A 17,475-nucleotide genomic window follows, 5' to 3' on the forward strand; every position below is an offset into this window, starting at 1 on the left:
AAAAAAAAAGAAGCACCCACCACAAGCATTGTTGCGTGTACTGCTTGTTTACCTAGCGAGAACAGCGCCAGACGTTTAAACAAACCGGCAACCAAAAATAACCACCGAAACTCCAGAGATGCATTGAGGTTCTGATATCCGTTTGAGCTACATGTGACTACATTGATTGATACTTCATGATTTTTTTTAATTCACAGAAAATAAATGAAAAAACAACAAAGAAAAACTGCACATATATTCCTAGAAAAACACATTCATCTTACACATTTTTCATAAATTTGACTTTAAAAGGCGAAATTTTGGGTTATTTCAAACTAAGTTATACTAAATCAAGATTTTTTTCTTTTGCATTACTGAAATTATCGGAAGGGTGTGTGATTGTATCTAAATGAGGCATATAATGAATAACAGAAATATGCAAAGACGACTGTGACTACAAATAGGTTCTTATCTGAGTAGGCACCATGAAGAATTTACATAACCAGACATTTTAGGTTGTTGTTTTTTTATGACAACGATAACAATCATCAAAGGTCGATACCTCCTGCAATAAAACATTGTAGTTACAGCATCTGTACATTGAGAGAGTATACTATATCTGCCAAGGCACGGTACAGTATACATGGTATATATTCCGCTGAAGATCGAAAACACGCGTTTGCTCCTAGTAGAACAAGAGAAAACGTAACGCATCTTTGATTAAAAACAAATACAAAATGAAATGAAATATTCAGATAAAAAAGTGCGCAGTCGATAAGCTATATATTAAATAGTTGGAAAACAACCTGGACCTACATATCTAATATGTATATCTATGCTGTTATCCGTCACACCAAATCATTCTGATTATACGTAAACCATGTAAGTGTGTCGTTTGTTTGCCAATGCTATGTATGCCAAGGTTCGCTTTTATATGGAACGAGGGCGGTAGAGTTAGCGGGAAAAGGTCAGCAATAGAAAGGTCACTTTCTCTATAGATTGGCAAATTAGCACGCCCAACACATATTACTCTAAGTCAGCATACCATTACGCGTAAAACAGTAACTATGATCATGATCAGATATGGTTCTCTCAAATTTATGTGATATAGCTTTGTATGATATATAAACATATATCAGCAGGTGAGAAGGCACAAGCCTATATGACCAATGAACCAAAATTTATGATGGCTGCATTTGACCTCATGTGCACTCGAACACGCAAGGTATGTTATGACCATTTCCCTCAAAGAAACGAGACAGCAACGGCAACTGAAAACAAAAAGCAGGCCACAGATACTGTGAAAACAAGAAAAAAAAAATGAAATGAAAATAAACCAGAAGAAAATAAAATTCATGAAAAGATTAATGTTCATGCATATTCAAAACGATTGCATTATAATCTATAGCTAGTTGTTGCTGTTGAAATCGTTGTTGCTGTTGTTGTTGTTGTTGTTGTCGCTGTTTTTAACTTAATCTATCTCACAGTAGGGCTGATAGGGTGCATCAGTCACTTATTTTGAAACAGAATTTTGGCCATACCTCTTAGCCCCCTTCACCCATACCTGCACATTTTGGCTCGCTCTTTTTTTTTTTCACGAAATGGACAATTTCCTTGCGAAATGAAACCATCAATGTAATGGCTTGCGTCCAATTCTCTTTGCCATTACTGAAATGAATGAATCCTGTACAAAAATATCTTGCATTGTGCCGGCGAACAAGAAGCGAGGTACAGTTTAATTTCGTCAAAGATAATTCCATGGCACACCACCGAAATTGTCATTAGAATTGACCGACCTCGTTTGTACTGGAACGGAATTGGAGGCCTCAAAACAGCGGCCTTCCTTTCTTTCTAAATCTGTAATTCTATTTCCCAGGTTAAAATTGGCTCCTTGTTGTCAACATATCGGCAGAAAGGTGTATGTTTCTATAAATGAAGCTATTAGGACTGAAGTGACCCAAACTAAATGTGATATGAAATAAATTTGTACTGGTATATAGCTCCATCGAGTTTCCATAAATAGCATTGGGAGAAGCATATATTGAAGGATTTTGTAGCGAATACGTTGTAGTGTTTAGTGTATTGTCATATACGTCAACACAGGAGATACGTCACAGTATTCTTTATGATATATATATATATACAAACTTGTATATATGTTTATATATATATAACATATACATATAGGCCTATATATATATATATATATATATATATATGTATATATATATATATATATATATATAGAGAGAGAGAGAGAGAGGGGGGGGATGGCGATTGCATGGGTGGCAAAGATTAAATGTTACCCATCACTACGAAAGATAAAATCGCCGAGCGTAGATACCCTGACTTTGATATTGATAACTTCTCTAGACTCTGAGCTTTCCTGCGACGTTATTATATTTCAGCTCGTCTCACCTTACTTCCAACGACCTAAATATAGAAATGGTAAGACAGTACGTTGGCCAGCGGATCGCCAATGTTCTGAGAGATCTGCGTTAAAGTTTGAGGCAGAGATGCGCGCGTGAAGCAATCCGATCTACACACAATAAGTCGATTCAAACACCAACATTGACCAAGTCAACATGTTTATATTGACCGAAAAGTTATAATTTCTAAAGCATTCTAAGACTCTGAAATTCGGCGGTTGTATATTCAGAATTCAAAATTTTGGTTAAGACAGTATTGGTCTGCTTAGTTGGTCAAGGTACACGACCCAGGCCTCTTGAGCAGGTTTTTATCGCTAAACATTAATCTGCAGTCAAAAGAAAGACTATTTTCATTTGCTCATAAATTCTTGAAGAATTGTTTTGATCATATTTGAAGCGACTTGAATTGATTTGAACCTGTGAGAGACTACGTGTCATCTACTTAATGATATCCTCTCCAATCATTTCACCCTTCAATAAGTTTTAATACTCAGTTAAAAAAAAAATCCATTGACAAAGCAAAGAATCTTGGAAGCATGTGTGTGTGTGGGGGGGGGAACAGTAATGTACTTTATGTTAACGTGGATTGATAAGGATTGCTGTGTTGCTTATGTTGCACTAAAGAAGATCATTAATATTAGACATTACTTTCGACAGAATGACTAAAGGACTGAAATGAATAGTCTTGTATATCATATTGAAATGTTGATTACAATTGATTGTCATACTTTGTAATATATACATGCTTATGATTGAATTTTTGATTTACTTTGTGTTATGTTTTATTGAAAGAAAAATGAGAATGAAATAAATGAAATGAAATGAAATGAAAAGTGGAGAGTATATATTTCATCAATAATTAAAATTGTATCCGACGATTCCAAAGTTCGGCTTCCCTTTTTGTGAACCGTCCTCGCTCAGGTATATCCATGCTTTCACGTTTTCAGATTTCTTTTTATTGAAAAAAAACCCTGAAAAACTTTTGCAAATTTATTGGTTCTGGGACCATTTAGTAGATAAATCAAAAGACACAATGCAAATGTGAACCTATTTTGTGTTGTCCGCAATTCTTACGGTCCATAGAAGCTTAAGTGGTATTCGATACTTGGATGTGGTTCTATCATATTTATTATCGTTACTTCATCTGTTAATTGTAATAATAACAAGGCTTAAAATCTCTTTGACAGTTTTAAACACTCTTACAGCATGAGTACGACACAAGTTCCCCATTTGATTTGATTACTTATAACTCAAACAAGCGTGACTTTAAGGTTTTTTTTTCATTTTCCATGATTTGTCGTTTTCAGTTTAAATCTGATTCCATGTCTTGGATTTGATGAGTAATAATTGCAGTTGTATTTTCTTAATTACGAAATTGTTAAACTATACCTTTCATGACATTAATTCTCCGGAGATTCAAGAAACACAACTTCTAAGGGCAGACTAAATTCAAGCCAACTCATTCTGTAATCAAATTTCTATGTATAACATGAATTAAAGATATAGATACATGAATGTAAATCTAACCAGAAAGAACTAATACTACTTATAAAGGAAACTGAAATCGAACGCTTGTGTAGGTGCGTGTGTGTTTGTTTTTACTTTGTTTAAGTTTAAACGTTGTCTTTCTTTTTTGCTGTCTGCTCAGGTAATCTGAGTAGGATCTGTCATGATAGATTGGCAGTTAAAGTTCCTGTTTACCTTTGGGAACAGTGATTTTAAAAAGTTTCAAGATATGATATTTAATGCATATGTGTAGGTTTGTTGTACCAAAAATATCCTATCATATAAAATGTGCGCGATAAAGCCTAAAATATAAGGAGATATCTGTATTTTTCTCAATAAACCGTAACTGTAGACGGTTTAGTCTGGAAATATTTTTCTTTAACATCGATTATACAGGTTTACATTTTTACATTGGTTGTTTCTGTCCTTAACTCACATTTTAGAACTATTTTGAAGCACTAATGCTGGGTTTTTGTTTCATCTGCAAATGGTAGATTATGCCTTTAAGGATTCTTCACTCGAGCCAACATATTCAAATTTTTTTTTCAACCTAATTAACTCCAGGACACAACCATTGTAACATTCCGAAATTGATTTTAAAAAAATCCTCACTTTGGTCTGTTTTAACAATGATCTAAGGAAAGAACAATTTTTTTTAACTCAATGAATCCCTTCTTTTGAAATGACAATCTAACATCTTTAAATCCTTAACAGTGTCTTGAAAGGAGCAAATGAAATATGGAAGTGCGATGGGAACCAGTAGCAGTAATGATAATACATGATATTTTTTATCACAGTAACAATAATCATATAGTCTTACACACCAAGGATAGTCGCTTCAGTGTTGCCATTGCTCATCCCAAACGCCAAAGGGCTAGCTATGTCATCAATATTACCCTAGCCATTGTTGGTATACCCATTCATACATTCAACTGAAGAGGAACATCGTGGTTAAAGGATTTTGTATAAATCTTACAGGATTGGCACACACAACTGCATAGCTTACTATGAACAGCCTTAGCTGCTAGATGGTGCTCCTCTCCACCATACGACGCGAGGGTGCTCAAAGTAAAATCACAACCATACAATGAGAAAAACAAAAATACTCACTGCCTTGCATAAAGCAGAAATAAACAAACGGACACAGAAAATAAAGTGTAGGAATCACATATCAAAAAGAGGTGTTGCAAGAGAATCTTACGAAATCGTACCTCTGCCGCTGGGAATTTTCCTTGGCTAGGAGATCCTCTTGTTCCTGCTCAGTGCCTATTGGTCTCATCTTTACGTGGTCATTTCCGGGTTGTGAATATCATAATTGTCACCAGCAGTAGAAAGGGAACATTTCGCAATCCATACTCAACGGCAACTATGTTTTCGAGGTACACGTGAGCTTACTTCACCTAACTTCTCCTGCTTTTTGTATTTTTATAAGCACATCACATCCGTGAAAGAGAAAGAGAAGAACGTCACATCATCTTCTCTCTTAACCGTCCATGAACTTTGTTTTGTCTCGATGTGTTGTTCTTATTAAACACGAAACGCCGAACCTATACCCATCACAGTCTTTCTCGGATTTAGGCGTAGACAGGTCGTTGACATTTCACAGAAATAGGATTTCCCTCAAACGCTGCTTCTCAACAATCATCAGATCATCACAACAAACATCAGATCTATCATGCCAAAAGAGGTAAGGTTTCAAGACCAGACCTAAGAGGCGATGCGGGTTTCGGATGCGATCCCTTTCGCGTTAAACAATTTACATCATATCACCAGGTCTTCAGAGATCAGTTTTTGTTTTTTTTTTCTGTTCACGGTCCAGCTGTCACAGAGCAAACACAGAAATCAATTTATGTTTTTGTACTCCTACAGTCGCCAAGCAAAGAGGGGGGCACATGACCACTTAACCGCCCTTTCACTCCCCTCGGATTCACCTTACATAAATAGAGAAGGTGTTGAGCACAAAGCGGTCCTGATTGATAGTGGTGTTGAGAAAGCCCCCCGAGGCTGGGATGATTTCACAGCGAGCGCGTGGATGCGGAGAAGCGAGTTGTGTTAAGTGACATCTACGCGGCCAAAGCTTCCGAGCTTATCTCAATGACGTATATTTAATCAACATCATTCGACTATGCGGCTGTACATATTTCAAGGAGAAAGCGTGAGCGCGCGGACTCGTGCGGCCTAGCTACCACTCCACAAATGGAAAGTTTTGGTTGGACGGCCAGGGGACGAGTTCAAGCCTCTCCGATGTTTCCAGCATCTACCGTGATGATGTTGTTCAAACTTGAAGGAGCGTTTAAATATGGGGACTGCAAATCGTGGATAGCTAAATGCCGTGTATGGTTTCGTGCGATTCAAAATCACGAAATGTGCTTACCGAAAAATACAGGATATATGATCAACAAGGAAATGGGCGGGGCAGATTTACGGGTAGCCAACAGTTTTAATAGGAGTGTTCATAATCTTACCCACGTCGATTATTGAATAGATATGAATATGTATTGAATAAAATAATATACACAAATGCACATCCACACATACACACACACATACACACAAACACACACTTACATATATATGTTTATATAGGCATATATATATATATAAACATACATATTGATATACACGTCATCTATATCATATAAACATGACTGTATATCATCGTGAAAATATGACAATCACTTCTAAAAGTCTCCTTTTCATCTCTTTATATCCGCCATTTGCACTCTAACCAAAAAAAAAAACAAAAAAAAAAAACGCGTCCCCACCTGCGTTGCTACGATGCCTCAGCTGAATTCACAAAGGTAACCACACCTATCCCTCCAACAGTAGTGAGAAAGAGAGCTGGCGAACAGATGCATTTGCGAACCTATACACACCCACTCCCGGGCTCCGTGTATACGCCAAACCCGTGTTACATGTTTGCGCGACTAATTATTTGTCAATCGAACCGGGGGTATTACTGTTGCCTCGTAAAGAAGCTTAAGTAGATGTACTCTGATAGATTCAACAAAGGGAGAAGGCAAGGAAGATGGAAGAAAAGAGAAAGACTGATAGAAGATACCATTTGTAAGCCTTGGAAAAATCCATTAAAGTCGGGTAGGGTTAACAGGTGTTAGGAAACAGAACTACACGACTATAGCGCTCTGATTGAAAATGCATGGTATGTCATATCATAATTTAAACCTTTTAGAGGGACTGAAGCTTTTGTCTAGAATAGGCATAACCAATGTCTTGAGAATGTCAATGCTGGTCTCCCCCCCCCCCCCCACCCCTCTCTCTCTCTCTCTCTCTCTCTCTCTCTCTTTGAATGACGTAGTCTGCAACAATGCAATTTTCACTTCTAAAAGGCAACCTGTAAATTTTGATTGGAATGTAGGATTATGGACATCATCCCGCCAACGACAATTTTCTCTGTTACATCACAGGCGGCACGCATCCGTACATTTCACACCAGCAGATTCACCATCAAAAGAAGCGGTATTTATTAACAAGTCACGGCACAATGTGCATTGAACGCGTACAGTGGTCATCCGTAAGAAAACCGCCACTGATACATACTGATAGGACATCGTGGCTGTTAACAGTAGCTGGCGAGCGGCGATACGATATCTTTGGATGCGATCTCAGAGCAGGCGAAAAACATCCTGTTTGGCGCAAAACCGTCAGGAAAAAAAAACAGGCGTTATTACTAGTGACTAAAAAGAAGGAAAATTGACTTCTGAAACGGTCTTCGTCAGATATTATATATTATAGAGAGGGAGAGAGATACTTTTAAAGTGATACCGCACGTTCACGTTAACAGTAATGAAGAGTAAACACACTCAAACGTAAGGGTAATTGCATCAAAACTTTTTCAGCCGTTTGTACAAAATAAAGTATTATATTGGTCTACAAATTAAAAGGCGTCTCCTTTAAGAGTATCCATAGTAATAAGGATACGATTTAAACAAAAAATGACAATATCTATGATGAAGTTGACTGGAATAAATTGAATATATTAATCAGGCTATTAAAATGGTAGGATTTTCAGGGAAATTAGACGTAACATCAGGTTTATACTGTTGTAGAGTTCAATCTTTTTCCCTTTCGGAATAAAACAGAACAATCAATATTCTTTTTTTTTTCTCTCCATATTTTATTCAAACCATGTAGAACATGGTGTCGAGTTGCACGTTGATTAAGTGATGACGCCAACCCCTCAATTAATTTGCATAATATGTATTCAAGGTATCATGAAAAAATGTTACTTTAAATGTGAACAATTTGCTCATTTTATGTCTAATTTCAGCGAAACTACTGTCCCTAATATTATTTGATTTCCCGTGTGAAAGTCAATGTATTAGCAGTCCGCATAATATCAGAGGGAAAGTCAAATATTTTCACAGCCGTTTGAGGTCGTGCGCAAATTTAGAACCACTTAACACGACCTTGCGAACGGCTAGAGATTGATTACATTGCATTGCAGGTTTCAGAGCACCGTCGATATATCATATTCAGAAATGAGCTCTTACACCAATTAAAACAATTAAATTGTGATGTATATGTTGGGCCATTGTATCGCGTGATAGTAAAGTGGTAATTGCTGGAATGAAGCAAAATCCTATTAGGTTTCCATTGCTCCCATTCTAATTCATATTGAAAATTGGATTCAAGTGATATGACGATATGATCCTCACAACGAACTTACTTTGAGTTAACTTTTCCATAGTGGTACAATAGGCGCCACAACGATTTAAACATAATATAATCAGCTACAAACAGTGAAAGCGCAAAACTATATACAGGGAAACAAAGCAGAACACTTAATATTATTGTCCTTAATGTCCGAAACAAAGACATGGCAAACAAAGACCCATTAGAGTTTACAAAAGACAGGAAAATCACTCTGTGTTGATATATACTTTCATCTCCTCTTAACGTCGAAGCAATTGTCAATATTGTATAACATGTATGCAGTGTGTGCATGCACACGCGCACACATAGACCTACACACAAAACATATATATATATATGTATATATATGTATATATATATATATATATATATATATATATATATATCAGGGCTCCATACTAACTTTTTTAAAACCAATATCATCAATTTCAAATTTTTGGTGGCCCGAGAGAAAAATTTGGTGGCCAAAAAAAACCCAACAAAAACATTAAAAGTCCTGCTTTCTTTAATGAGTCAAATATTTAAGTTTTATCATAGTAAGAATTGGAAGCTGGACATATCTACTCATAAATAAACCTCAACAAACTCGCAACACTCACTCTCAGGCACTCGTTCAGTCCTTTTCATCCATCCTTTAAACAAATGTAATTGTTGGATGGTGAAGACTAAGTATAAATAGTCATTGACAGGCATATGGGTTGCAACATCTGAACATAAATAAATGACATCAGATTACATGCAAATAATTAAGAAGTTAGAAGAACATATTTCTATTTCTCAAAACACAAAAGGCAAAGGTACTACGTTTGCACACACTCACTGCATGCATTTATGCATTTCCGGCGCAAAAAGTTACGAATTTATTGACATACTTTTCAAAAATTTTGCCCTTTTTTGACATTTAAAATTTAAAATTTGAAATTGAAAATTTTATGGTATACATGTATCATATTTACAGCAAATAATGACAGCATTACAAGGACAACTTGTAACTAACCTATGTGATTATGTGGTGTATCTGTACCACATGAATAATATTGTTACCCTTTTTCCCTTATCAAGAATGATTTCTGTCAAATTCGGACGAAATGTGACGCTGGATTCGAGGGCAACAGATCAAAACTTGAATCATTGGTCACATTATGACAAATCAAACAAACAAATAACAAAAATCGATATTAGTACCTCATATATATATGTATATATTATATATATATATATATATATATATATATGCTCATTCATCATATATTGCACTCGATCAATCTCAATCAAGGACAGTTAGTTTTGAAGTTGCTCTACTGACGCTTGTGACTACACTTGATTTGACCACACGCCGTTAAATATCTCAACAATTTTCACTGGGGGTGCCAGTAACTGTACGCCTATAGAACCCCTGTAACATGCCCACATCTATACAGTCTGATTAATCTACGGTAGATTACGTATTCGTATACCTGTCATCAAGAGCTTTAGTGGGATTGCGGCCCGAACTCCACGGCTAAGGTCAAGGTTCATTAACCCCGTGTTATCTATAGATGGATAAGCCTTCCTGGTTGTTCTGAGATTCCTCTACACGATCACAACTGATTAGATGGTAAAAATAATATACACTGCTGGATAGGATAGATTTTCAAAAGCCTTTAGAAAGAAAAAAGAAGTCACGGTTTGTACTCTTGCTATTCACATTCGCGACAATCATGCTATTTAATTTGTTTAAAGTGACGTTTTGGGGGAAAATTCTACAAGACCACGAGCACTTCAAGCTACCACATGACAGACGTCTTTTAAGTCCCCTTCGAAGGACTTGGCAATACAGTGCCCTCCCGTTATAAGGAGCACGGTTATAACGAAATGCTCGTTACAATGAAGTAAACATTCACGTCAAAAGATTATCATCCATATACATTCACGTACTTTATCGTTCGGCTAGAACGAGCTTTCGATGTAACGAAAGAAAACCACCTGTCACGCAGACTTCCTTATAACGGGAGTGCACTGAAGTACACAAGTGTCTTGCCTACAAGGCACAACCACTGCTGCAAGCGGACTAGAACCACAGAGCCCACGATTGAGGGTCCGTGGTCTTATCGAAAAGCCACATCTCCAGTGACTTAGTCTCTATTATGATACTCTAGGGAAGTATCTATTATTCGATTTTAAGCAAAGACAGTCCATATACAAGGGACAGCAAAGCTGTTGATTGACTGTCAAGATTTCTGTTCCGCTTTAGACTGACTGAAAGTTTCTTTTTTGGGGGGGTTACTTTTGGTTGTCATACTGAAATATGGATTCCTTTCGATACAATATCAAGCCGTTTACATAGTACAATCACTGCATTGCCTTTAGGAAAAATTATTGAAATGTAGGCCTAATGCTTTTTTTCTTTCCAGCAAGTTTAATTCAAGGAGTAAAATGACTGGCAGAAGTTTCGTCAAAATTGATTTTTGAATAAATAAGTTACGACATTGCACAGATGCTCATGTCTTTTTAAATAACATTTTATTAAAACAATCATACTGAATCACACTATTTGAAAATGATTTGCATGATTAAAGAAATGTGATTTTGTTACTTTAAATGTAGGCCTATTGTATGCATGACTATTTAAGTCACTTTATTCGGTAATCCCTATGTTATCTGTAACCAGCCAAGTTGAATTGTTTGCTCATTATCATTCATTTTCAATTTTTAGTTTTAGTTTTCTTGCTGTGATTTACTTCTAGTTTTCATGTACATTGTAAATGATCGAGGGTGGTCAATACCATGAAACTGAAATGCAATGCCGAAGTCAGCAGGCAAATCACTGCCATTCAAATCTATGTTAGATGTTAAACTGGAAAGATTAAAGGTCATCATAGTTATAAATATTTTTGAAGATATAAACATTACGAAACGTATCTTACATTTTTAACTCCCTTAGAATGTAATTCGAAGTCTGTGTTTTTACCTTTCTTCCTGTGATTAACTTTAAAAATCTAATGAATGAGTGTGTAAATTCTAAAATGCCATGACGAAGAACGCACGCAAATCACTGCTGATCACATCTATGTTATATGTTAAACTAGAAAGGTCAAAGGTTATGAAGGGTATAGATATTTTTCAAGATATGAGAGGTAGCTTACGTAATCTTTTTTTTTAATCTTAAAGGCCCCCTTAAAATGTAATTCAAAGTCTGTGTTTAATTCGGCATCGAACACCAACAAGGGTCAGCAGAAGGATTCAATGTACCAGTAAAGGCCACCGCACACTACAAGTATACGACTTTTGGTCGCACTTTGGATCCGAAATAAATCACAATAGCCTCAGATTATACGCTTGTTTATTTCAGATCCAAAGATCTGTTAGTCGTGCGACCGAATGTCGAATAGTGTGCGGTGGCTTTTAGATGTCAAAGATGTCATTGGTTAAACGCAAAGTACGTTAATGGTGTGGGCGGCCCGCGCAACATGGAAACGGTAAAATGGAAGGTTGGGTGCATGGAATGAAGACATTTGACGTTGAATTTGATGATAATCGGATTGTGATAGTATTTACGCTCAAATAGGCGGTTTTATGCTTTTCTTCAGAACTTTATCTAGATTTTGATTTCCGTAAAACACTGAGAAACAGCACGACGTTAAGACAATAATGCTAATTGCAGGGGACGTTGTATTCAGAACGGATGGATAGGACGTGGCATTTAGTGTCGCTTGAATCGAAGACGTCACAACTGACCAAAGAATGATTCATTCTGCACTTATCATTCCACCTGCTGCATACCACCATGCCACCTGTTTCTTGTTGTTGGTGTTACTGTTGTTTTTCGGTCTACTCCCGTCCCGCTCTTCCTCCCAACACCTAGGCAGCTTTACGATCTGCGAGGCTATATTTCTATGAAGCTCCTCCTCCCATGTTGGACAACGTGAGCTCTATTGGGAACAATGATAGGCGTTTTCACATCAGCCCGATAAAAATCCAAGCTCGAGATATTTTCCAATTTTCCAAGTCAGAAAATAGCGCGCTATTTAGAAACATCGGGCTGATGTGAAAACGCCTATTGTCTCGAACATGCGCAGAACTTCATTTTCTATTTTTTTTTTCTTTGCCTATTATAATAGGCGCGTCGCTGGAGTAACGTCGTGGATCTAAAGCTGCCTATCCCTATTGACAAAAAAGGTGGCGTTTGATGTCTGACAGACCAATTACAAACCATGTTGAACGTGACTGACTGGTGGAATACAGTCATACGTACATATTGGTGGACTATTAATCGGAATTGTAAATGAAATATGACAGAGGTATGGAATTTAAGAGTTTCGTAGGTTTTTCTACCGAATGGTGACATACAGCGCAATCACACCCGCAAATTAGAAGGAGAGACGGTGATGTCATTACAACATAATTTTACTATTTTTCATTGACTTGCACTCACCAACATTACAAATATTTTTTGGATTGATGTGTTAGTAACTCCAACTAAACTCTTTTTTCCCCTACAAGTCAGGTTAATCACAAGACAATCACACTAATTTTAGATAATATTGTGAATCATTTTATGATAATTCACTGCAAATTTCACAACTTGAATGATTTTATGCCGAAAAGAGGAAAATTGAAGATGTATGAAAAAGTAAACCGATGACTTTTGGAATGATGATACCATCAACTTCTCTGACTTGCATACAAGTTGGTTGCACCTTATTTTATTTTTTTTTTGTGACAAAATTAAGTGGAAATTTAAAGATTCTGTAACTTTTCAATTTCATGTGCGGTTTTGATGAAACCTCTGTTATTCCGCTAATCTGATTTCACTCTTATTCTACTAAAGACCAACCTGAACGTTGCGTCAAACTGCACTGTAACTAATCGTTTGCGAAATGTGACAACTGCTCAGTCTAAACATACCAAGCATCCAGTGGGTTGATTAACCCCTTGTGTGCTTTGAATGCTGATTGGTATAGCAAACCAAACAGCATCGTACACACAGTTCAAAAGTCCCTGGCACAAAAAGGGTTACTTAGTACTAGTAATCGATGGCAGAAAATGACGTGTCCTCTCAAGTTACAACGATGACAGCTCACCGTTTGGACTAACAAATGACTAAGTTGGATGAAATCAGGAAGTCAAAAGTTTAAGCCCCAGCTGTAATTATTTTTTTCTGCCATTGACAAAGTTAAAGCATGGAGTATTATACGCATTAAGTGGAGGACAATGTTGATATGACAAATCAGATAATTGAGGACAAAATCAATCCCAAGTCCTTCATGACGTTCTATGTAATAACGGAGGAAGATTGCCGATTTAATGCATTGAACCCTTTAATCTCTATGTGTGTACGTATTCATGTGTGCATGTGTGTGTTTGCGTTTAATACGTGTGTGTTAATAAGTGTTAAATGTGTGTAAGTGGAGGTGGCTACCTTGGTGGTAAAAAGTTATATTATTGTTTAATGAAATTCTATCTCATTCTTGCGTCAGGACATCCACTTCAGGGACATTGTTTGACGCAACAAATTGATACTTTGTGTACAGTTATCTATAAAAAAAAATGACAAATAAAAGGAAACCTCGAAAATGTATTTCAACGCAATGTACAGCGACAGGGCCATGTGAGGAAAGAATGTTGACAAAAGAGGTAATGCCATGGTCATATTTGTCATTGTTTAAAGCTTACAGTAGATGAGATACTGGTTTGTAAAGTGAAGTTGAAACCAATGCTATTTATAGGCATCGGCTTTGTAGTCTTGAAATAAACATGTGGTGTGTGGTTGAAATGTGGATATAATTACCTGCGGGTTTATTTTTTTACATTATTTTATGAAACAAATGATGATCATTTTTTACTTACGTTCTCGGATCATCAGGGTCGATGCTGTACGGCCGGCTTGGCGAGGAGTTCGTCATATCCTGCTGTTTTATTTCCCAAGCTTCTTTAACGTCCTGAGAAATAAAGGGAAAACAAACACTTGCTGATAATGTACAATAATTATATACCTCTCTCAGACTGATATGAAATCATTTTGATTCACCCTCCATCTTACAGAATAAATGTGACACCTCATTTATGTCAATGTTTTTTAAAGAAAGAAAATATTACAAGCCATCAATGCAACAATTCAGTGGTGTTGTGTGTAAATTCATTTCAAACATGTTGGTATACTATCGTCTGTAATCGTTTTGTAGTACGCGTTTTTGTTTCATTTTCAGCAAGGCAATTCAAAATACAGCAGAAATTCATCGACCATTGTTATGCAAAACGGATGGTTGAACAGTTACGTATGACTCCAAAACAAAAACAAAAAATCAAATACACGTTTGGTATGAGAGTTGATTATTATGTAGTTAATAAGATTAGCCCAATCTCAACCTGCAATTAACGACATATTTATTAAAAACTGCTTCTGTTCACTATGAGCACAATAAAGATGTGAATCGCTATTTTCTCGAGGCACCGAGAACTCAAGATGGATATACAAGGATGCAAAACATTACTGATAAATTTGTGAGCAATAAGATTTGGTTCCCACGTCATGATTATGCCCTTCAGGCACAACGTCTTGCTATAACTTGCCGGAAGGGAGCATGAAAATAATATTTGTACCGAGCAGGTAGGTAAAGAGAAAAAGGTGGGGGTTCTATAACGTGATTTGTTCTAGTATTTGCATGTGCTTGAGTGTGTTTGATGGTTTGTGAGGTTTCATTCATTGGGTAACAAATGTTGAGAAAAATTCAAATCAATTGTACACGGCGTCTTTGAATCTAGGAAATCGTTGGCCCAACATCACAACTCATCCGCAGCTCCTTGGTATACCGTGGGATATAAACATATCATTTCATATAATTGGAGTAGGTCTATTAAGTCAGTTGTTCACTGAAAGAAATATAAATGGTAATTTTGAATGGTATTGTTTTACTCTTTCGTCCCTTTAAGCATCACAGTCATTTAAATGACTGTCGTTGCTACAATTTATTTTTGTAACAGAAAAGTATTTTGAGTGTGTGTGTGTGTGAGTGTGACAATGATCAAGAAAACTGGCATTAAATTGTTGGGCTGTCAAAAAAAAAATCACTCAACATGCAAGAGCAACCAGCAAATCTAAGAGAATAGAAAGATAGGAAACGACAGAAAGAAAGAGAGAGTGGGAGGGAGCGAGAGATTGAAAATAAAAGGAGATGATAAACCTCGTATCATTTTTAAGCAGCCATGTTTCTGACGGGAAGTGTTCAGCAATAAGAGCATCTAGCTAAAACAAAAAATGACAACAATATCTAACCAGCCATATGAAAGGAATTCACCACTGCGGTGTACACAACAGGAAAACAGACTCGAAAATACATCACCATTTCTGCGAAGTGAACGGGGAGCTGTATCTCAACGAGTGTTTGGGCTTCCAAGGAATGTCGAAGAACCCTGGCTTCTTTCTGAAAACTATCCACGGTAAAATGTCTGTGCTGAGTCTCCCGAGTTCCTAACCCGCCAACATCATTCGTGAGAAAACTTCGAAAACAGCTAGCAGTATACACAAAACTTTTTAAATCTTAACCAAGCACCTCAAATCTGGGGGAAATCTCTACAAAAATTAATGGTGGGAAAGAAGGAGTCAGTTTTTCCTGCCGTTTATCCGAGAAATGAAAGCGCAGGCACGATGTAGTTGTGATATCGAAATTGCAACAGAAGAAGAGCGAAAGTTCCTCGTGGTTTCCATGGTGTTTGTGTGGAAGCCCACGCCCAACTGGAGCGGGTGAAAGAAACTCCACGCCTGGCACGCAGTTTGACAAATCGACTCCGACAAGCCGCTCAGGGGAGGGTAATTGTCTTTATTGATATCTTTATCATATCAGGGGGATCAAAGGGGTGGCTACCGGTACCAAGTGATAGCTGAACATCACATCCAACACCAAACGCACACACGCACACACACATACACACACGCACACACACACGTACACACACACACAAACACACCCACACCCACGTAGATAATTTGATTCATATTCTGTGTCAACGTGCCCAATGTGTGATCTCATTTATTCCACCCCTTTGCTCTCACTTCTTTCATCTCTCTTTTGGTCTCGTCCAATAATCTTACAGCAATTGATATCGTGGCCCACATAACATGCCCTTTTGGTACCTAATCCTTGCCTGTATGACGTCTGTGACCGCCGAAAGGGTGATCTCTACAACAAAACACCGAGCACTTTACGAGAAATAGTCATATCAACTGACAAAATGACTTCGCATAAAAAATCAAACTGCAGTTTCAATAATCTACAATAGCATTCGTGATAGGTCAGTTTTTCTTGGAAAAAAATCGCAGCGATGATTATTAGGAATAAGATAATCATAAAACGTTTGCAATATCAGTTGCAATCAACACAACTCGACGGAAGAACTTCATAAATTTGAACAATAGTTACGCAGTACCCGTTGTAACTACAAGGACTAGAACTATACAGCACTGGCTGTCGTTGGATGCTAGCTCGGTGGTCCAGTGGATAAGACGCCAGCCCTGTCCGGAGATCAGGAGGTCGTAGGTTCGAATCCTGCCAGAGTGTGTAGGTCCATGATCTTTGTCATGGCTACTACGAAAACATTGATGAATTCAGTGCTTACTTCCGTCGATGTATAGGACAATTTGTTAATCAGTTGTCCATGATTATGAAACGTTTCAATATGCTGAGAGAATAAAGGCGTCGGAACACCAACTCCAGAGTCAAAATCAATGTTACAATCTGATATAAAGTTTGAAAGTTTCCCCGCGAAAAGTTTTTTTTTTTTCATCTTTAAAAAAAAAGTATGATAGAAGGGAAGACTCGGAGGACCCGAGTTCGATCCCCCCTCCACCCACCGGGGTTCGTCCTATAGGACAAAATGGTTTTACCCTTTATGTCCCTCTGAACCCAGG

The 17,475-nt window shown here is 37.2% G+C and overlaps 1 protein-coding gene across 1 annotated transcript in view; it reads right to left on the reverse strand.

Annotated features, from left to right (window-relative positions):
- LOC139734290 (NADPH oxidase 5-like) overlaps positions 1-16,015 on the reverse strand; it is a 61,208-nt gene extending 45,193 nt beyond the window's left edge. The window contains exons 1-2 of the mRNA XM_071645084.1: positions 15,911-16,015; positions 14,418-14,509 (exon numbers count right to left, since the gene is read on the reverse strand). Of these exons, the coding sequence (XP_071501185.1) occupies positions 14,418-14,509; positions 15,911-15,913 (95 nt within the window). The 5' untranslated portion in view covers positions 15,914-16,015. The remainder of the gene's footprint in view (positions 1-14,417; positions 14,510-15,910) is intronic.
- Positions 16,016-17,475: the final 1,460 nt, after the last annotated feature.

The sequence above is a fragment of the Diadema antillarum genome, unplaced genomic scaffold, assembly GCF_040938485.1.
Source record: "Diadema antillarum isolate AM-2024a unplaced genomic scaffold, OU_Dant_1.0 seq00000522_RagTag, whole genome shotgun sequence".
NCBI lineage: Eukaryota > Metazoa > Echinodermata > Echinoidea > Diadematoida > Diadematidae > Diadema > Diadema antillarum.